Source organism: Sorex araneus, chromosome 1 (genome assembly GCF_027595985.1).
Source record: "Sorex araneus isolate mSorAra2 chromosome 1, mSorAra2.pri, whole genome shotgun sequence".
Classification (NCBI taxonomy): Eukaryota; Metazoa; Chordata; class Mammalia; order Eulipotyphla; family Soricidae; genus Sorex; species Sorex araneus.
Genome location: NC_073302.1, coordinates 335,174,210 through 335,197,134, shown reverse-complemented (window position 1 = coordinate 335,197,134; position 22,925 = coordinate 335,174,210). Strand labels below are relative to the sequence as shown.

At 44.6% G+C, this 22,925-nt stretch overlaps 1 protein-coding gene across 1 annotated transcript in view; it reads left to right on the top strand.

Annotated features, from left to right (window-relative positions):
• GPAT4 (glycerol-3-phosphate acyltransferase 4) overlaps window positions 1–22,925 on the top strand; it is a 49,720-nt gene that overhangs the window by 4,638 nt on the left and 22,157 nt on the right. Inside the window, exon 2 of the mRNA XM_055132182.1 lies at window positions 19,959–20,879. Within this exon, the coding sequence (XP_054988157.1) occupies window positions 20,715–20,879 (165 nt within the window). The 5' untranslated portion in view covers window positions 19,959–20,714. The remainder of the gene's footprint in view (window positions 1–19,958; window positions 20,880–22,925) is intronic.

Here is a 22,925-nt window from a genome sequence, read left to right as displayed (position 1 = left end):
GATCCAGGCTGGATTGGTAGGCGTCTTATTCACTGGACTATCTTGCTGTCTGTAAATAATTTTATATTTTGTGACAGTCACTTAAAAAAAAGTTCAAAATAATTATAATTTATTTAATCCAGATTATTCAACATGTAATCAGTATACATTATGAATAAGATGCTTTGTTTTTTTCATACTAAGTTATTGAAGTGCACTGTGTATTTTACACCTACTGTACATTTCCACTTGAACTCACCACATTTCAGATGCTTGTGGGTCACATGTGGTTAGTGGCTGCTATGGTGGAACCGCACAGAATCACTGTCAGCTGAGGAAGGAACATATTTTTTTGGTCTTTTTGGGTTACACTCGATTTTTAGGGGTTACTCTTGGCTCTGCACTTGGGAATTACTCCTGGTGGTGCTGGGGACCATATGGGATGCTGGGGATCTAACCCAGGTCAACCATGTGCAAGGCAAACGCCCTCCCCACTGTACTGTTGCTCTGGCCCAGAAGGAACATTTCATATTGGTTAGTAGTGCTCATTTCTGAGGTTAAATGGTTTTGGGTTGTTTTTTTCTTGTTCATCTTGTTTTTTTTTTCCTTTGACCAGTTACTATTTTTTTTTTAAATAAATCACCGTGAGATATAATTACAAAACTTTCATGATTTTCAGTCATACAATGATCAAACACCCATCTCTCCACCAGTGTACATTTCTACCATCAATGTCCTCAGCGTCCCTCCCGCCACCACCACCCCACCTGAACCCCTTCTCTATGTCACTAAGTGCAGAGCCAGGAGTAAGCCTTGAGCACTGCTGGGTTTGGCTGGGTTTGGCTCCAAAACCAAAAATAAGTAGATAAATGAAAACTTTTTAAAAAGGCTGGTGAGGTCAAGAGATAGGACAGAGGTGAAGGCTCTTGCATTGAATGAGCCAAATCCCCAATACCATGTGAAGCAACCTCCAACCACAGAACCAGGAGGACCCCCCAAGCATTGCCAAGTGTGACCCTAAAAAAACCCAGAACAAAGCAAAATGTAGTAACAGGGCTGGGGATATGGCTCCTGTGATAGAGCACATGTGCTTTGTGTGTTTGATTCTCCGAGTTCCATCCGGGGCATGCCATGCCCCTCTAATTCCCTGGCACATCGAATGTGGCCCTGGGGAAGGAAAATGACTAGTAACAAAACTCAGTAATAAAATAATGAAATATGAGTAGGCAGAAACATCTAACAGAGAAGTCACATTCAACAAAGAAGTTACACAGATGGAAAGGAAAATGAAAACTGCACGAGGAAGTAGGACACGTGTCATTGGAAATGCCGTTAGGATAGAGCTAGCCCATCTTCATTAGCATGGCTCAGAGATAAGGGCTGGATTACGATTACACTAAGCACTGGGTGAGCAACAGAATTAATGAAGATGTTCATATAATGGTGCAAATCCAAAGTAGGACAGTTAGTAATTAATTTAAAAATGAGCAACTTTGAAGGTTTTTGAGAAGTTGGACATACCCCTTTTCTTGGGTGTTCTTACATATTTTTCTCAGAGAAATGGAATTAGCTGCCTATAAAAGGATTTGTAAGGGGCTGAAGCGATAGCATAGCGGTGGGGCTTTTGCCTTGCACGCAGCTGACCCAGGTTCGATTCCCAGCATCCCATATGGTCCCCTGAGCACCGCTGGGGTAATTCCTGAGTGCAGAGCCAGGAGTGACCCCTGTGCATCGCCGGGTATGACCCAAAAAGCAAAAAAAAAAAAGGACTTGTAAGTTGCAGCTTTATTTATAACAGTTCCAAGCTGGAAAAGCATGGTGTTGCAGGGGTTTGCTAATTGTGTAACTTGTGTGCACTATATACACTTGAAACCATACAGTGGAATACGACTTAGCAGTTAAAAGGAGATCTTGACACCTGCAGCAACACTAGTAATTCTCAAAATAGTTATGTTGGGGGAAGAAAACAAGATAAAAAGGTTTTTTGTTTTTGTTTTCATTTTTTTCTAGTTTTGGTTTTGTTTTTGTTTTTCTAGTTTTGGTTTTTGGGCCATCCGCAGCCATACTTAGGGCTACTCCTGGATCTGCTTTCAGGGATCGCTCCTGGTGGTGCATGGTGGGGCTGCCGTATGGGGTGCTGGGGATCCATCCTGAGGCAGTAGCACACAAGGCAAGTGCCCTGTCCACTGTACCATCTCTCTGGCCTCACAAAAAGGAATTTTTAAGGAAGAGAAAAGGGCAGTGTGTTGCTTCCATTTATATATACAGACATAAAATATAATTATGTTTTATTACAATACATATAGCACTATAGCACTGTCGTCCTGTTGTTCATTGGTTTGCTCAAGCGGGCACCAATAACGTCTCCATTGTAAGGCTTGTTGTTACTGTTTTTGGCATATGGAATATGCCACGGGGAGCTTGCCAGGCTCTGCTGTGCGGGCAGGATATTCTCGGTAGCTTGCCAGGCTCTCTGAGAGGGACGGAGGAATCGAACCCGGGTCAGCCTTGTGCAAGGCAAACGCTGTGCTATCACTCCAGTCCAAAATACATATAGTTATATAAAATATGAAGCCACCGATTTTGAAACAGAGGGATTTTTGGTTTGTTTTTGATCCCCATCCAGCACGCTCAGAGCTTACTCCTGATTCAGTCAGGTATTACTCCTGGCGGTGCATGCTCAGGGTTAGGTGGGGCCCCAGGGTTGAACCCAGGTTGGCCATGTGCAAGGCAAGTGCCTTACCTGACTCTATACTCTCTCCAGCTCCATGAAATTGAGCTTTTGGTTGGGTAATAAAACTTGGATTTTAATGCCACAGCAGTTCATGTTTTCCTTTCTTAAAACTGATGTTCCCCCAATACCAAAGTATCCTGTATTGTTATTCTTTTACCATTTTATTTTGGCTTTTGAGCCATACCTGGCTGTGCTTAGGACTTACTCCCGACTGTTCAGGGATCCCACCTGGCAGGGCTCCGGGAATCATAGGGGTGCTGGGGATCGGCCCAGGGATAGAGCCCTTGGCAGCTGCATGCAGGACAGGGGTCCTACCTGTGGTCCTCTCACCCCAGCTTTTGTCCTTTCCTTTTTCAGCTTTGAAGACATGTTGCATTAGAGTAAACTTAGTATCCTATTATTTCTTATCCAGATCCAACACACATCTTTTAAGGCAAGGAGTAAGTACCTAAATTCAGGTCAGTATTTAACTAGCCTTAGAGTTATGACACAGCCCCTGAAGCTAAATGTCTCTGCTTCCTCCTGCTGAACTAAATCAACCTACAGCTTACTGTACCCTGCCTTTGCTTCAGACCCCTTGTTTTCTCCAGGGTTGAGTGGGTGGTGTGTACTTGACTCTCTGTCTTTTAGTACCTAGGTTCACTTCAGTGTCTTAACTAAGTGCTGCCCTGTCTCCCTGAAAACACTTTGTCTCCTAAGCAGCAGCATCCTGTCCAGACACGTTTCTTGTATTTCACTACTTAATACCTTATCACTACTCCTGATAAACACACATGACATTAGAGTCACCCCAAAACGTCTTTATGTCCATTCGTGCTTGTTTCTTTGCCTGCCAGCACACTGTGTTTGGCGTTTGATGTGTCTGTGTCTCAGCAGAAAATGGCTTTCCTCTGAAGCATAAGCTACCCCAAAGCAATGAAGGGTCGACTCTGGGAAGCAGGAAGCACACTAGACTAGGGATGCACCCTCTCACTGCTCAGTTTGATACTTTGCCCAATCATCTAATCCCGCAAATGACATGAAAGGAGAACTAGAATTCTCGATACGATTATGAGGGTGCTTTTTTGTTGTTGTTGTTTGTTTGTTTGTGCCACTCCTGGCAGTGCTCAGGGATCAGTCCTGGCCATCAGGTGCTGGGGATGGAGCCCGGGTCAGCTATGCAATTCCATCCACTGTATTGTTGCTCTGGTACCCAGTTATTTAGTTTTAATACATTATTTTGCCTCCATCTCTGTAATGATGATTAGTAATAGCTTGTGCTTGTTGAGCACTTTGTATTGTACACTGCACTGATAGCTAGGTATGCATTAATCTCACGGCAGTGCCATAGATTACATCTTAGTCCCATGTTACACATGAGAAAACAGGTATGGACTGTTTTTTTGCCTGAGATCACACACTGGAAAGTAATGCAGGCTAATTTTGTATACACTCATCTGATTCCCTGTATGTCCACTGCCTTGCAGTACTGTCTGTGACTTTCTTGTTGATCCTAGCAGGCAGGGGAAGCCCTCCTGAGGGTTCTCCCTGCCCAGGGCAGTGCTGCTGCTCAGTTCTGTGGTGACTTTGGTGGGTTCTAGGCTGCCTGCACACTGTGGGCTCAGAAGGTGCCAGGGATCTTAGCCAGGGTCAGTCATGTGCCAGGTATGCGCCGTAACCCCTGTTCTGTTGTTGCAGTCCTGACTTCCTATAGGCAGAGACCTTGATTTTGAAAGAAATTTTAAATGACATTTGGTGAAACCGCCATAATAAACTCTGCCACCCTGAAGAATGAAGATAGAAATAAAAATCTTCCCAAGTAGCTTTTTCTCTCTGAAGCCACTATTAGAGTCTTTAAAACAATTTTATTTAGCTCCAGTACACATACTATTCTGTTATACCATTTTAAAAGTATGCATTTCAGTGGATTTTATAGTTACTATGCATAGGATACTCACCATAGGTCAATTTTAGAATATTTCATCAACTTAAGGAGAAGCCCAGATCCCTTTATAGTTATCAGTCTTCATTTCCCTGTTACCTGTGACCCATCTAACCATCTACACAATTCAGGATTGTGGGGTTGGAGGATTAAAGCCACAGTAGGTGCTTGGGAGTTTCACCCCCCCCCTTCAGAGAAGAGTGGGGTGCTGGGGAGTGGACTCTAAGCACTCACCCTTTTGATCTGTTTCTCAAACTTTCATTTTCGTTATGTCTCTATAGATTTGTATTATGGAATCAAGGAATGTATTATTTTTGTGACAAGCCTCTTTGACCTAGTGTGTTTTTGAAAATATAGCATGTATATTTAAATTCCAATTTTTAACTTACATTTTGTTTTTTTTGACACACAGCAGTGCTCAGGGCTTACTCCTGGCTATACCAAGGATAACTCCTGACGGTGCTCTGGGGACTATATGAGTTGCATCAGTTCATGGGTACTTAGGTGTGGCAAGTTATTCTTTTTTGGGGGGGTTGATCCCACATGCATGTTTGCTCCTGCATCTGGTGCAGGGATCCCTGTGCATTGTTTGGGGACCATATGCAGTGCTGGGGATGAACCCTTTGGCCAAATTCAAGGCAAGTGCCCCGCCTGCTGTCTCTTTCTCTGGCTGGGAGAGTTATTCCTACTTCTTTAGGAAGAGACTAATATTGCTATCACTTGACAGTGGGACTGAAGCGATAGCACAGCGGGTAGGGCGTTTGCCTTGCATGCGACCAACCTGGGTTTGATTCCTCCATCCCTCTCGGAGAGGCTGGCAAGCTACCGAGAATATCCTGCCTGCACAGCAGAGCCTAGCAAGCTCCCCATGGCATATTCGATATGCCAAAAACAGTAACAACAAGTCTCACAATGGAGACGTTACTGATGCCTGCTCAAGCAAATTGATAACAACTGGACAACAGTGCGACAGTGCTAGTGCTATTTGACAGTGAAGAGCTACACTCTTCCCAAGGTGGAATTACATTTCTAGCATTTGTTTTTAAAGGTTGGATTTTTTTTTTTTCCTTTTTGGATCACACCTGGCAACGAACCGGTTACTCCTGGCTTTTCACTCAGGAAATTACTCCTGGCGGTGCTTGGGGGACCATATGGGATGTTGGGGATCGAATCGGGGTCGGCTGAGTATAAGGCAAAAGCCCTACCCGCTGTCCTATTGCTCTAGCCCCAAAGGTTGGATTCTTAATACTAAATAAGCTAAAATAAGTGTTTGGTTTCACGGTCCTATGTGTTGTTTTAAATCTCACCATCATTTCTTTTGGAGGTGGTGGTGGTGGTTGGAGTTTCTCACACCCGGCAATGCCCATAGTTTGCTGTTGGCTCTATGCTCAGGGATTGAATTCAGGTCAGCAGTATGCAAGGCAAGTGCCTTCCCTGCTGTGCTATGCCTGAGATCCCTTACCAGCCCCAATGAATGTACTTAAGTTTGTTTATATTCTTTCCTGTTTCTGGAGAATTAAGCTGATTTTTTTTTAATTATTGGTAATTCAAATTCAAAGACTGCTGGTATATTGTCTTCTGAGTGTCCAGTTGCTGAATTAGTGATCAGAACCCTTAGCCTGAGGCCAGAGTAATAGTACAGTGGGGAGGACACTTGCCTGCATGTGGCTGATCCAGGTTCAATCCTTGGCATCCCATTTGGTCCTTTGAGCACTGCCAGGAGGAATCCTGAGTGCAGAGCCAGGAGTAACCCCTGAGTATTGTGGTGTACCCCCTACCAAACCAAACCAAACCAAACCAAACCAAAACTCCTCAGTAATTTTCAACTTTGACTGTATCCTAGTCTCTTCAAGACAAACCCAGGTCCCACCCCAAAAGTTTTAATTTTCTTTTAATGGTTTGCCATGATAAAATGAGAGGTGCATCCTGGGGAGAACTGGTGTCCCCAGTAGTCAGAAGAGTTGTGCCACCTAACGGTGTTCAGACATTTGTATTTCTCATTTGTATTCCTCGTGTCTTGGTCATTAATGCCCAGGTATCTTTAGTGTCTTTAGGTAGATTGGCTTAGATTCTTCAGGATTTATTTTTCCTGATTTCCTCAAAGGTCTTGTTTTCTGTCAGATTCTTTAGATGCTCACTGTGATGTGTTTTGCCACCCTGTGGGGCCACATGCAGCTTTTCTGAGATCACTGACTCAGCCAGCTTAGGAACTGTAGCACTTTAACAAGCAGATTTGGTGAAAGAGTTCTCGCTGGTGTTATGTCCTGACTTCTTGGGAATACCAAGTTTGGTATTAGTATCATGCTAGATCTCCTTCCTGGTGTAAGGAGCTTAGAATGACAATTATTGTAGTTTATGTATTTTGAGGATTTTCCTAGGCATTGGGAATAGTGCTCAATTTTTCTCATTTTTAAAATTTTAATGAAATTTTTAAAAGTTGAGTCACAGTGAAATAGAGTTGTTTGTGATTAGATTTCAGTCATATAAAGTTCCAACAGCCATCCCTTTACCAGTGCACATTTCCCACCACCAGCGTTCCCAATCTTACCCTGCCTGTCTCAGTGTCATCTTTTGAACAGTTATGTATATATATATATATATATTGGTTTTTGGTCCATACCTGACTGCTCAGGGCTTATTCCTGGCTCTCTGCCCTGTACTTGTGGGCGGGTAGGGAGGTGAGGAACAGGACCATATGTTATGCTGATGATTGAACCTGGCTGACTGGGTGCCAGGTAAACAATTAACCTGCTGTACTACTTCTGTGACCATGAGTAGTTCCTTTAGTAGCTTAAAGAAATAACTTACGCTGGGTCACTCTTAAACTAGTTCAGCTAGTTAAGTGAAGAAGCCTCCTGTATTTTGCTTTTTGTACCTTGAGATTGTTAAATATTTGAAACAATATTACTTCTCCCCGGTTTTGTTGTTGTTGTTGTTTGTTTGTTTGTTTGTTCTGGGAGCCCTATGGGCTGTGCTCAGGGTTTACTTATCCCGACTCTGCTCAGGGATCACTCCTAGCGGGGCTTTTGGGATCACATGTGGTGCTGGAGTTTGAGGCAGGTCTGCTGTGAAAGGCTTCACCCACTCTTACGACCTTTCCACCCCCAAGTGATAGTTTTGAAATGGGAGCAAGATAAAGTGATCTTTTCCCTTCCTATTCTGAAGACAGCTACTATAACCAGTATGTATCTTTCCAGAGATTTGGAATCTTGTCAACACAGTAAACTGTAGACACTGTTCTGTACCTTAACTAGGAAATTCATTTCTTGGTGCTTGTATAGATGTCTTTCCCCCAACTTCATTTAAACACCGTGGTTTGCGAAGTTGTTCCTAGTACAGTTGTCTCAGGTATTCAGTGTCTACACCAATCCCATTACCAGTGTCACCTTCCCTCCACCATTGTCCCCAGTTCCACAACCCCGCACCCGAATCTGACCCTTTAGCAGGCACAAATAATCTTATATTGCTTGTTGCAAGACGGTAAGTGGGATTATCCATAATTCAGTAAAAGAAAATTCGTGAAAGTCATTATACCTCACAGTGGTGCAGTGAAAGGCACTGGGGATGTACTGAGTTGCTGTTGGCTGAGACTTCTGGGTTACTGTTGCTTACTTAGCTCACTTGGCTTCTGGTTCCTACCCGGTTGTCAGATTGGATTCTGTACTTCGGAAGCAACAGGAGCTGTAGAAGTGGGGTGATTCATGGCCTGCTCCCCTCCAGACGCACCCCAGAGTGTTCAGCTCAAAAAGACCAGTGTACACGTGGAATTTGTGGGCTTGAAGTCATGGAACTGTGAAGCTGGCGGTGGTGTGGTCGCGGGGGCCAGTTTGAAAGCAGGGGAGTGGGGTGGGTGCTGCCTCCATACTCTGGAGGACCCAGCTTCAGCTGGAAGACAGGCGCCTGAGGTAGTCACAAAGCTGGGCCTCTACCTGGCTGCAGAATGTGTAGATGTCTTTTTTTTTTTAAGTTATTATAACACCGTGATTTTCCAAGTTTTTCGTAATATAGTCGTCGTTTCAGGCATTAAAGGCACATCATAGGGTTACTCAAAGGCAAATGGAGTTATGAAGCTGCAGATCAGTAAGAGTCAGTTTGTGATCATTGTTATATTGCACCAATATTGCTAGTTGTTGGGGCTCTGCTGTGCGGATTGGTGCCGGTTAAGCCTTTTGTGTTTCTGTGTGGGCGGGTTGAGCTTGGTGGGCTTGTGCAACTTTCCCATCACATTCCCTGTGGTCCTACTGGCCTGACAGTACCATGGAATTTGGAGATGTTGTGCAGTTCAGGAGCTATGGAGCTGAAACGGCCTGTTGACTTGGCAGTTTGTTGAGGTTCAGTTGTGAAACTGGGCTGTTTCTAATTGGGGTGTCGGGTGTGGCTATGGGCTGCTGTGTCTTCAGGCTGAGAGGGGAGTCTGCCTGCCCCCATTCCGAGAAGCCCCAGAGTTACCAGCCTGATCGGTCTACCTGAGAAGGCTGGCAGCATCATGTTCTTTTGGAAATTGGTTGTGGAACTGGCTTTTTATTTGGTTTTGGTTTGGGCCATACCTGGTGATGGTCGGGGATTATTCCTGGCTGTGCTCTTGTGGGTGGGGGACTATATGGGTTGCCAGGGATTGAACCCATGCAAGGCAAGTACCTTACTATCTCTCCAGCCCTCTTTTTTTTTTTTGGTTAAACAGATAAATGATACTTCTTTTTGTCCTTTATTTAACGGACTTTGTATTATTTTTCTTTGACATTGCAAACAACGTTGTTGCCAGTAACCTGTGTTTTCAGTACAGGATTTCTCAACCTCACACATAATAACATTGGATCTGGATAATTGTTTTTTTTTTTCCTTGCCTTTATGTTTAGTACATCCTGATCCCTATATACTAAATGCTAATAGCACCCACACCCCAAATTGAGGCAATTGAAAGTGTTTGTGGATATCACTATATGTTCCCTGAGGGTTAAGAAATCTCTGCTAGTTGAGAACCACTGTTTTAACTTACCTTTTTGGGGAAGGTGCTGGTTTGGGGCTGTACCTGGTGATGCTTGGGTGTCACTCTCAGTCTTTCCAGTGTTAGGGATTGAACCTGAGCCTCTTTATACAAAACATGCATCCAGCCCTTTGAGCTAGCTCTCTGGGTCTCTGATTTATTTTTAGGATTCAATTTTTATTAGAATTACTTGATCTAAGTTTATAGGTATTTAAAATTCTTAATTCTCTAAATTGTTCTTCCAAAAGCTGTACCATTTTATTCTCCACTGTACCATATTTGGTTTATACTCCAAACCACTAGTGTAGTAGTTGATAAAATTTTTTGTTGCCATCTCATGGTGTTTTTAATTCATATATGTATCTTTTTATTGAATCACCATGTGGAAAATAACAATGCTTTCGGGCGTAAGTCTCAGTTATATAATGCTGAAACAACCATCCCTTCACCAGTGCACATATTTCACCACTAAAAAAAAAACAAAAACCCAGTATACCTCCCACCGCCATCCCCCGCCTGTGTAACTGATAAATTTCACTTTACTTTCTCTTTACTTTGGTTACATTCAATATTTCAACAAAAAAACTCACTATTATTGTTAGGAGTTCCCCACTAGAGTCAGACCTGGTGTGAAGAGAAATGAGGTCGCGGCTGCACCGTTTTAGATTTCTGCATTTTAGCAACTAAGTTCAGGGAAATTTCTTCCAGAAATTGGATCATTGCAAGCTTGTAACTCTCATTTGTGGTCCTCATAATATGGCGGTCACCACACGCACCCCTCCCTCCTCTCCCCCTCCCCCCCCCCCCCCGCAAGGAAAAGGCGAGAGAGAAAAACCTTTCCCCTCCTGGGCAGGCGTGGGGCCACGGCTTAGTTCTCAGTCTGGAGACATTTTGCAAGGAGAGGCCACACACGTGTGGCCCTGGGATAGCATCTTGGCAGAGACTTTAATTCATATTTTATATTACAAACCTTTATTTTTACCTTATTTAAAATAAAATAATGTGGGGCTGGAGCGATAGCACAGCGGGTAGGGCGTTTGCCTTGTACACGGTCGACCCGGGTTCGATTCCCAGCAGCCCATATGGTCCCCGGAGCACTGCCAGGAGTGATTCCTGAGTGCATAAGCCAGGAGTAACCCCTGTGCATCGGCAGGTGTGACCCAAAAAGCAGAAAAAAAATAATAAAATAATGTATCTTTTCAGAGATTTGTTACCTTATTAAAAATTTTTTTACCCTATTTATTTTTTAATTATAGCTTAGGTGACATGTAGTGTTAAAAATGTTGGTGTACAAAGCTACCACACCTTCACCACTGCTGAAGTGCCCAGGATCCCCCACCCTTCTCACCTTTAGTCAGCATCTGTTTGATGGTCAAGGGTCTGTCCTATTGGGATTGTCTGTTCCCATGTTTTGTTTCTCTGGCACCACAGTAGAGTGAGACCATCCAGTATTTTCCTTCTCCCTGAAATATTATTCCAGTTCACATTGATGCCCTCCAGTTCCACTCCAGTTGGTGGCTAAACTGCAGGGACCTATGGGGGCTGAGGGTGGGGATGGCTCCTCACTCCTGGCACGGCTGGGGGAAGGCAGGGAGCACATGCGGTGCCTTGTGCAGGGCCAGCGCCTTCCTCACCATCCTCTCTCCCCCCAACTGCAAGCTTTTCTCTTTTATTGTGGCAGTACTGCATTGAGTATACATACCACGGCTCTGGGTGCAGGAAGGCCTCCTGAGGTATCCACAGAGGCCCAGGGCCTCCTGGGGGCACCAACCAGACTGGTGGCTCAGGGCAAGTCCAAGGATGACTGTACCACAGCTACTTTGGGGCAGTAGAGTTGGGCCACTTGGCTTTGCCTGGGGGTCACTCGGGGGATTCAGGCGACCCGCCCACAGCCTTACCTCCGTACTGTCTCTTGACCTTAGCACGACTTCTTTATCCTTTCATCTGTTTTGTATTTGGTTTTCTTTCATATTCAGGATATTGTAGCAAGCGCATTTTAATTTTTTTAAGTGTTTTTTATTTTTGTGTTTGGAAATTAGGTCCCAGGAAATGGAATTAGTGGTTCCTGTGGAAGCTCTGTTAAGTCTTGAGAAATCTCCATGCTCTTTTCCATAAAGGCTGAGCCAGATGATATTCCCCCACAGCAGAGAAGGGTTCCTTGTCACCTCATTCCCCCTCCCCCCCCATGCCCACATGGCTGTCTCCAGACTTCGATAATATGCTCTTCTCCCATGGAAGATGGTATCCTTTTGCGGGGTGGGGGGTACGCCCAGTAATGCTGAGGGCTTACTCTGGCTCTGCTCTGGGATCTCTCCTGGTGGTACTCGGGACCATATGGGGTGCTGGGGATCAGACCCTGCTCAGCCTCGTGCAGAACACGTGCCCTCCTTGCCCTGGCCCCTTCATCAGCATTTCTGATGACAAGCCTGAGTGCTTTCCCTGTATCTCCTGGCCTTACGTGTATACACGAATGTGTGTCCTCCTCAGTGTGGGGTTACTCATTCCCTTTCCCCTTTTTGGGATGGAGATTCTTGCTTTGTTGTTGTTGTTGAGCTTTTGAGTTTTCTTTGTCTGGGTAGTAGCACTTTATTTAAACTTGTGGTATGCAGTATTTTCTGCCTTTCTGGTGCAAAGTGATGCACAGTTAGTGTCAAAGTATTTTGCGTTGGATTTCCTGTGCTAGTGACATGCAGTATCATAGTCTCACATGGCTCAGGATGGTGGCGGCATGCTGCAGCTCCCCCTTAGCCTGGCGGCTGACCCAGACTTGTAGCAGGCTTTTTTCTGTCTTTCATTTTTTTGAGCCACATGCAGTGGTGCTCAGGGATAACTCTTGGCAGGGCTTGGGGTTATGTGGTACCAGGGACTGAGCCTGGATCTGGCGTGTGCCGTCCTAGCGCCCTACCTGCTGTTCTGTCTGACCCCTGTAGTAGGCTTCTTAAGCTTTTTCCAGCCTTAATCTTTTTCACCAGAGAAATGCAGCTTGGTTGAGGTGAGTACTGCAATGCCTTGAGGTTGATTTTGAGTTAATTTGGGTCATTGGGCACCCAGAAACTTTTCACTGTTGTCAGTTTTCAGGAATCTCACATTCAGTTATGCATTGGCAGCCCCGCTACGTTGCTCTTTCCTGCCCTATAGGAAGCTAGGCTCTCCGCACAATTGCTTCTTGGATATAACGTTACATAGTATCCAAAATGCCCATCTGGAAACAGTAATTGTTAGCAAAGGTATGTGCTGTTCTCAACTAGCAGCGATTTCTTAACCCTCAGGGAACATATAGTGATATCCACAAACACTTTCAATTGCCTCAATTTGGGGTGTGGGTGCTATTAGCATTTAGTATATAGGGATCAGCATGTATTAAACATAAAGGCAAGGAAAAAAAAACAGTTATCCAGATCCAATGTTATTATGTGTGAGGTTGAGAAATCCTGTACTGAAAACACAGGTTACTGGCAACAACGTTGTTTGCAATGTCAAAGAAAAATAATACAAAGTCCGTTAAATAAAGGACAAAAAGAAGTATCATTTATCTGTTTAACCAAAAAAAAAAAAAAAAAGAGGGCTGGAGAGATAGTAAGGTACTTGCCTTGCATGGGTTCAATCCCTGGCAACCCATATAGTCCCCCACCCACAAAGGTTTGGTGAATTAAATGAATTTTTTACTACTTTCAGTTTATGATATATTTATTGTATCGAAACTCCATTCTAAATCAAGGAGTGTATTTTAAGATGCCTTTTTTTAATAGTTTTTTTGGAGGGCTGGAGTGATAGCACAGCTGGTAGGGCATCTGCCTTGCATGCAGCCGACCCGGGTTCGACCATCCCATATGGTCCCTGAGCACTGCCAGAAGTTAATTCCTGAGTGCATGAGCCAGGAGTAACCCCTGTGCATTGCTGAGTGTGACCAAAAAAAAAAAATAGTTTTTTTTGAGTCACCATGAATTATAAAATTATTCATGATTGATTTCAGGCATACATTGCCCCACCACCAATCTCTCCACCAGTGTCCCCAGTCCCTCCCTCCCCGAAGCCTGCCGCTATGGCAGCCACTTCTTTCTTTTCTTTTTTCCTCCCCTCCCCGCCCACTGCCCCCTTTTAGTGGGCGAGAGAGAGAATTTGGCATTTTAGGTGCTGTAGTTTACAGTATCGGTACTAGTGGGTAGCTAGCATGATGCTTTAACCTCCTTCCAGAACCTAGCCCTGGGCCAGAGTGACCACTTCTCTTGACATGAAATGCTTTTCCAAATAGTCCTCTTAAAGTTTGATACCTAGGATTAAAAATACTACTACCCTGGGTTTTCTGATCACAATGAACATTTTGATATATACTTTCTGTTGAGATTTACCATGTGATAGATTTTCTACTTGGTATGTTTTATTTTTATTTATTTATTTATTTTTTGCTTTTTGGGTCACACCTGGCAATGCACAGAGGTCACTCCTGGCTCTGCACTCAGGAATTACCCCTGGCCGTGCTCAGGGGACCATATGGGATGCTGGGAATCGAACCTGGGTTGGCCACGTGCAAGGCAAATGCCCTACCTGCTGTGCTATTGCTCCAGCCCCTGCTTGCTATGTTTTAAACATGCATTAATTATCCTTGTATAGACTAAGCAATTTAAAAAATAAAACGATACTGTTTTTCCAGTTGGTAAGTGGCATCTCTCTGGATGTACTCTGGTAAGTCATGGTCTCCCGAAGTAGGAAGCATCAGCGATCAGACTGAAAAGAAGAGTCTGGTTTGTAGTTAGGAGTCAGAGTAGCCCCTCCCTTGTGCTTCTGAATTGGTTTCAGTGACCTGACTTACATCCATTTTTATTTTCTCTCCCAGGATACTTTTATTAATAATTATCAGTATGAAATTATTACTACGTATCATATGTGCTCATTTTTTAAATACTTTTCTCTGGGCATATCTCCTGACCACTAAATGTTTCTGCCTAACGTAATATGTGGGACAGTGACCTGTGCTCAGAAAACATTTGTTGAATCAGTTAATCATTCTAAGAATTGAGGGCTCTTGAAAATGGGGTTGTTTGAGGCAGTCAGGACTGTGGTTTGGGCTGCAGAGGCAGGGTGCTACCTTGTATGCAGCCAGGCTTTTTAATCCCTGGCATTGACTGTGATCCTGGAGCACAGAGCCAGGAATAAGTCCTTAGCATTGCCTCCTGGTGTCACCTAGGCCTCCCTATCTCCTGCCCCTCTCCCGCCCCTCATAAACCAGACCATGATTTGCCGTTCGTTGGGTCAAAGAGTTTATTTAGCTTGGCAGCGGTGTCCTGCCCTATGATGAGACTATTCTCCTCCTGTAGCCCTGTAGCATTGTCATCCCATGGTCCATCGATTTGCTCGAGCGGGTATCAGTAATGTCTCCATCATGAGACTTGTTGTTACTGTTTTTGGCATATCGAATACACCACAGGTAGCTTGCCAGGCTCTGCCGTGCAGGTGGGATACTCTCAGGAGCTTGCCGGACTCTCTGAGAGGGACGGAAGAATCAAACCTGGGTGGGCTGTGTGCAAGGGAAACGCCCTACCCGCTGTACTATCACTCCAGTCCATCCTCCTCCTAGCTGGTTATATTTTTCTATGGATCATTTGGCAATTTGAAAACTTTGGTTAAACTAGAATGAATAACTGTGTTCTCCCTCCTTTGTGCTTAAGTAGTCATGGTTATATTTATTAAAGGCAAAGTGACAACTGAATATTGTTCTGTGGTTGAGTTCTGGTGTGAGTGGTTTTCTTGTGTTTCCAGAGAGAATTGGGTATCTGATCGTTCCAGTCTGTGGAGAGGCTGGGGGAGGCTTCTCGGCCCTAACGGCTGCTCTGCTGGGCCAGCAGAGCGCTAGGATCCTATCTGATCATCGCAGTTTGCTTGCTTTTGTCTCTGTACTTCTAAGAATTTATGTAAGGATTATTTGGAGTTGGCCTGATAACTTGTTTGCCTAGTTTACTGTTCTTTGTTCTGAATTCTGGCTCACATAAACAAGAGTTTAAGGGGTGGGGCTGGATGGGAAGGGGGAGTTCATTCCCTCTGAGGGGAGGAAAGAACAGCTGGGTCGAGTGGCATGTTTTTTTCTGTTAAAGTAAACATTTTAGGCTTGGCAGACATAACCTCTGTTGCATGATTTTTTGTTTTTTTCACTATTCTATAAAGATGAGGGGTGGGGGCTCTGGTACAGGGGTTGTGACACTTTCCTTGTGTGCAGTCAGTTCGGATTCAATCCCTAGCATGACGTAAAGGCCCCAGATATGGCCCCAGGTACTGTCATACCAGGACTGCTCGTTGATCATAGAGCCAGGAGTAATCCCTGAGCACAGCCCTGTGGCCCCAAACAAAAAAAAAATTAGTAGTAATAACTTTTTTTAAAAAAGATGTAGGGGTGGGGGCTGGAGCGATAGCACAGCGGGTAGGACGTTTGCCTTGCACGCAGCTGACCCAGGTTCGATTCCCAGCATCCCATATGGTGCCCTGAGCACTGCCAGGAGTAATTCCTGAGTGTAGACCAGGAGTAACCCCTGTGCAGTGCCAGGTGTGACCCAAAAAGATGTAGGGGTTTTGGAGAGAGCTCAGAGCACATGCACATGCTTTGCCTTGGGCGGGCCCTGGGCTCCATCTCTGCACGGACAGCATGCTCCCCAAACCTGACAACAAAAAGAAGACCAGCCGTCAAAGAACCCACACGTCATGATCCTTATAAAAACAAGACGTAGGTAGATTTGGCCTGGGGGTCATGTTTTACCAACTAGATGAAGAAATTAGTTTATTGCTAAATGTGTTTACTTTCATATCTTGGGGACGTGAACTCAGAATAATCTTGGGAATTCTCAGTTGATTGTGATCCAGAGAACTAAGGTCTAGAATCTAGAAAGGATACAGTGACTGGAATGTCACTTGTGGGTCCGAAGAGTTCAGGGTATCCTAGATTAATGGGACTAAAGCACTTACACTGGCACTTTAACTAGCACTTACACCAGCACTTTCACTAGCACTGAGATTTTTTTCCAGCTGCCTCTTGCCCAGAGCAGTGGCCAGGTAGGGTGGAGATGTGGGTTGAGAACGTGAATGGAATTAGCTTGGCAAGAATACGATGACTCATACAGCTAGTTAACCTGATCGAGTCTCTAAAGTATATCTAATTTCCTGAACCTCTCTTGGAATATACAGGTAGAAATCTGGCATGTACAATCAGTTTGGCCAGTTTATAAAAATGAAAGAGCAGGTTTGTACCTTGGATTCTGAGAAGAGCATCAGATTCTGGCACATGATTCTAGGTTTGCTGTGTGTTTATCTCTGATCACTGCCTCTATAGAGCAGGCCTGGCATAAAAAAAAAGAAAGAAGTATTCATTTATTTCAAGGTAATTTGGGGAAAGGAGAGTGTTGTGGTTGAGCTTGGGTCTCAGAGATGCACGTGTTCATATTCCTTCTCTACCACATGCTAAACTCTTTGATTCTGAGTAATTTACTTTATCCGCTAAGTTTCATAGTATTGTCAGAGTGAAGTGAGGATAGTGTTTAGAAAATAATACACTAGCTTGATGTTTGTCTTGTTGCTAGCATTTAGTAAACATCAACAATCATAAAGATAATACAGAAGTTCATGAGATACAGGATCAGAGGCAGAAACTGAATTTGTTACTTGTGTCACCAAAAGGTGCCTTTTTATTCAGCAGATGTGACACAGTATGCAGTTAAGAGTAACAAGAATTGACTCCATAGTTTCCTGATTGGTATAATTGAAATAACATGTTTTGGCAAGTTATATAATAACATATGAAAGACCTTTAAGTCCTCTATAGCTTTGGGAAAAAATTTAAAGTAGAGAAGAAACTTGTACTTTTGTTCAATTTCTAGAACTTCTAAATATGTTGAAACAGAGCCAGAGGTGATTGGTGTGAATTCAGAATGTTTGCAAGGGACTGGAATAACACAGCAGGTAGGGTACTTGCCTTGTGTCAGCCAGCACCCCCAGCACACTGCAGAGTCTCGTGGTCCCCTGAGTTCCCTAGAGTGAGAGCCAGGAGTAAGGAGGCCTTGACTACTGCCGACTGTCCAAAATGTTTGCCAGAGAGACAGAAAGGATGCTCTCCCGAGTTTGGGGCTTGCACTGGTGATGTGTGACTAGGCTTAATTACTGTAAAATTAGAATGCTTGTGTAAGATGGTTGAAATACTGGGATTAAAAAGTAGCAGTAATATTAAGTGAAAAGAAACTAATTTGAAAAAGCTATGTCCTATCTGATTCTGGAATATCATGTTCTAGAAAAGACAAAACTATGGTGAGAATAAAAGCATGTGGTTGCCAGGGTTTGAGGACACAGAGGAGTGAATCATTGAAACCTGGGAATTTTTAGGGCACTGAAAATATTCTGTATGAGACTGTGGTCGATACAGGTCACTTATCAAAACCCACAGAATGTATGACAGTAAGAGTTAGACCCAAATACACACTGTGGACTTTGGGTGATCTTAATGTATTGATGTAGCTCCATCAGTTGTGGAGCATGTAGGACTTTGGTGGGCGAGATTGATTAATGAGAGCAGCTGTACATGTATGGAGATAAGGCATGCGAAAAATCTCTATACCTTTCCCTTAATTTTGCTGTGAATCCAAACTGACCTTAAAATATAGTCTTAAAAAATATGGGAGGAGGGGCTGGAGTGATGGCACAGCGGTAGGGCGTTTGCCTTGCACGCGGCTGACCCGGGTTCGATTCCCAGCATCCCATATGGTCCCCTGAGCACGGCCAGGGGTAATTCCTGAGTGCAGAGCCAGGAGTGAGCCCTATGCATTGCCAGGTGTGACCCAAAAAGAAAAAAAAAAAGAATGCAGGGCCAGAGAGAGTGTGCAGTGGGTAGGACACTTGACTTGCATGCTACAGACTCAGGTTCTACCCTGTCAGGTCCCCCAAACCCGACAAAAGTGATTCCTGAGAGCAGAGCCAGGAGTAACTGAGTACAGCCAGGTGTGGCCCAAAAATAAACTAAAAAGTATTTTGATTTTTTTCTTTTCTTTTTTTTTTTTTTGCTTATTGGGTCACACCTGGCAATGCACAGGGGTTTCTCCTGGCTCTGCACTCAGGAATCACTCCTGGCGGTGCTCAGGGGACTATATGGGCTATGGGAATCAAACCCGGGTTGGCTGCATACAAGACAAACGCCCTACCCGCTGTGTTTTTGCTCCAGCCCCAGAAGTATTTTGATTTAATTTGCTAGTTTCCTGAGGTTGACCCTGATGGTCTCACATTTCATTAAGGATAATGTGGTGAATGTGAGAGCTCTGTGTTCCAATATATATATATGACCCTTCCAATATAGTAAGCTAAAAAGACAAAAGTAAGAAACAAAAAGAAGAATAATGTATAGTATCCCATCATTATTATTGCTGTATTGGAGAGCAGGTAGGAAAGATCGACTTTGGGCTGAGAGATGATACAGCGGGGAGGGCGCTTGCTCACACGTGACTGACCCTGCTTGATCTGGAATGACCCAGAGCCAGGAATAAAACCTGAGCACCACTGGGTGTAATTCAGAAACTAAAAAGAAAAAAGACGAACTTTTCCTTGTAAAGGAATCACTGTCACTGTCACTGTCATCCCTTGCTCTTCGATTTGCTCGGCGGGCACCAGTAATGTCTCCATTGTGAGACTTGTTGTTACTGTTTCTGGCATATTGAATACACCACAGGTAGCTTGCCAGGCTCTGCTGTGCGGGCGAGATACTCTTGGTAGCTTACTGGGCTCTCCGAGAGGGGCGGAGGAATCGAACCTGGGTTGGCCGCGTGCAAGACAAATGCCCCACCCGCTATAAAATTGATAATATTGTACTGTGAATAATAGCTTCAGCTGGGGGGGGGGCAGGAAGGAGAGGGATTTCCCTTTTCAGCATACCCTTCACCTTTTAATGTGTCTTATATGCATGTATCTTCCACTTAGCCCAAGTGCCATAAGTCAAATCTCTGGAGTTGAAAATTGTATGGAATTTGCCACAGAGCTAGTGCAGGGTTAAGGCCTTTGTCTTTGCATATAGCTGACCCTGATTAGACCTTCCACATAGCTGTGGTCCCCAAGTGCTACCGCAGTGACCCCTGAGCACAGGGCCACCACGGGTAAGCCTGAGCAAGGCCATGTATGTCCCAAAAAGTCAAAAGAGAAAATGATATGGAATGTCTTTTCGTCTCCCCCAGCCTTGTCTGCCACGTGTCGCCTTGCCTGGTGTTTTTGACCTTGCTGGCCCAAGAAGCTGGCCCTCCCCAGCTTCCCTCAAACGCCCGCCGAGCTCATTGATGTCCCCCTCCTGATTTGTGTGGCTGATTGCTGTCCCTTTCCACCCCCAGCTTTGGCAGCATGTGAGCGACTTCTTGCCAAGAACCCAGGTCAACGCTGAGAGGCAGCAGCAGGGAGGAGACTCCAGAGGAAGGCCATGCCAGCCGCGTCTGGAATTACACTCACCGCAGGCAGCATGAGACGTCCTGTGCCAGCATAGCTCTCCAGGGGAGGGTCCTGGACGCAGCCAGCCCCGGGAGCCTCGAGAGTGAGCTGGGGCCAGACATGAACTCTGTACAGTGAACACAGTCTCCGCTTATGAAGGAGTTCCAAGTGAAATCATTATTAATTCTCATAGACTCGCGTTCAGGAACCTTCTGTGACGTGCTAGCGGTCAGCCTCCCTGCACAGGAGTTACCAGGATTTCTTCTGGCACCAAGTTGAACTCTTCTCGGTACTTCTGGCAATGACCAGTATTCAGCACAGATTGATCTGCTAGGAGCACTTGAGCAGGAAAAAGAAGCGGGACTCAGGAAGTGCCTGAAGGGGAGCAGCGCGGACGTCCTGCTACGCCAGGCACTTTCCCGAGACTGTACGTGGGGACTTGTGGGGATTGGCCCTGCCTCTCTCAGAGTCGGTCTCTGCGGTGGGGACCCGGAGACTGGGGCTCCCTCCTGTTGACCCCCAGCCTTTCTCTTCAGACTCTGGAACGCCTTGGCATGGGGTCTGCTGTTCTGTGGTGCCTGGCTTCTGTGCTGGCGTGGGGGGCGCTCTGAGCACTGCGCTTTGTTCCTGGCGGTGGCCTTGGCCCTCACCCGTCCTGCACCATGTTCCTGCTGCTGCCTTTCGACAGCCTGATTGTCAACCTCCTGGGCATCTCCCTGACCGTGCTCTTCACCCTCCTGCTCGTCTTCATTATCGTCCCGGCCATATTCGGAGTCTCCTTTGGAATCCGGAAGCTTTACATGAAAACGTTATTGAAAATCTTTGCGGTGAGTTGTGTAGTTTGCCAGTGGTCCTTGTGCGGAGGGAGGAGGTGCTGGGAGGGTTGGCCTGGCTTGGTTGTTTTCATGTCTTCCTGTGTATGGAGAAAGCTAGTACGCCAAAGTGGCATTTGGACTTAAAACTGAATTTGTATTTGTGAGAACCTGCAACCGTCTTCCTTTTCTAAGAGTGACTTGTAGTTGGAGCAGAGGAATCTATTCCATGTTCTTTGACTGTTTATCTGTCATTTTGGTTTGGGGGCAGTACCTGGCAGTGCTCAGGGCTTGACTCCTCACTCTGTGCTCAGGGCTCTCTGGGGGTGCTCTGGGAACTGTATATGGTGTTGGGAATTTGTCCAGGTGAGTTGTGTGGACGGCGAGCGCCTTACCAGTGTCCTTCGGCTGGCTCTTGCTTACGGTGGAGCTCAGGAGAGACGTCATTCTCTGCTGCTATGGACATGCTCATTCCTGATAAGCGTGGGATCGTCCTCTCTTGGTTCTTGGGTTTCAGACAAAAAGTTATTACAGGTTACGTCCACTCTGAAAGTGTGAGCATTTGTGATTTGGTTGGTGATTTGTGATGGGGGGAGGGCGGTATCTATTCTGCGAATGCTAAAAAAAAGAACTCATCATTGAATGGAAATAGTGTGACCTGGAAATTTGATGAATTGTTTTATTTCCTTCAAGATTGAGAAGTATAATAAATATTTCAGTATGTAACTAATTATAGCACTGAACTGGTCAAGATAAAGAAAATGGGTGAAAAGTATTGCCTAGAATTTGATCCGTGCCACAAGATATTTAATATCTATCCAAAGATTTGGTGATTTATTAACACCATCTGTTTTCAGTAGCCACCAAGTCAGATATTTTTCCTGTGTCTGAGAATTTGAGAAATGCATACAAAATAGTAAAAATGGTAATAAAACTGTTCATATCCTTCATTAAAGTTTTTGATATAATTTTGTTAATTTTCCTCTGGATATTTTTTCTTGGGTTGGGGGCAGGCTGCAGTGCTCCGGCGCACCTCTGACTCCATGATCTGGTGGTGCATGGGACCATCAGCACTGTGGAGGGACAGAAGGGGACAGAACTGGGTAACCCTGTGGATAGGCCAATCTGCATTTAACCCATGGAGAAATCTAGACTCAGGATGATTGAGATAGAGTTCTGTGAAATAATTACATCATAGTGGGGAATATTTTTATGTTATATATTGATACACATATATGTATACATAAATACCTTAGGGTATTTTCTCAGTATTTAATATTTCTATGAATTTTTCACATTCAAAAAATTGAGGTGAAAGTAACTTTTTCTTTTTTGTGTGTGTGTCTTTTTGGGTCACACCTGGCGATGCTCAGGGCTTACCCCTGACTCAGTACTCAGGAATTACTCCTGACAGTGCCTGGGGGAACATATGGGATGTCGATCAAACCCAGGTCAGCGAGTACAAGGCTAACACCCTCCCTGCTGTACCATCATTCTGGCCCCAAAATTGACTATTTTAAAGTGAACAGTCAAGTGATCTATTTTCATAAAGACATTTAATTCTATAACCATCACCACTGTTTAGTTCATCTTCGTAACTCCAAGGAGACCCATTCTCATTAAGCAATTTGTGCCCACCCCTATTTTCCAGACCCCAAGTCAGTGTTCTGTTGCTGAATTCACCTATTTTTTATGTTTTATGCAAATGAAATAATTTAAAATATGCTCATTTTTTATAACTAGCTTTTACTTAGCATTACTTTTGAGATTCATTTATTTATTTATTTTGCTTTTTGGGTCACACCCAGTGATGCTCAGGGGTTACTCCTGGCTTTGCACTCAGGAATTACTCCTGGCGGTGCTTGGGGGACCATATGGGATGCCGGGGATCGAACCCGGATCGGCCGCGTGCAAGGCAAACGCCCTACCCGCTGTGCTATTGCTCCGGCCCTGATTCATTTATGTTTTAAAGTGTTTTAATATTTTTTAATGGCCAATGAATACTGTTTTGTTTCTTGATAGTAAGATTTTTGAGTACTCTTGGGTTTTTCTAGTTTCTTT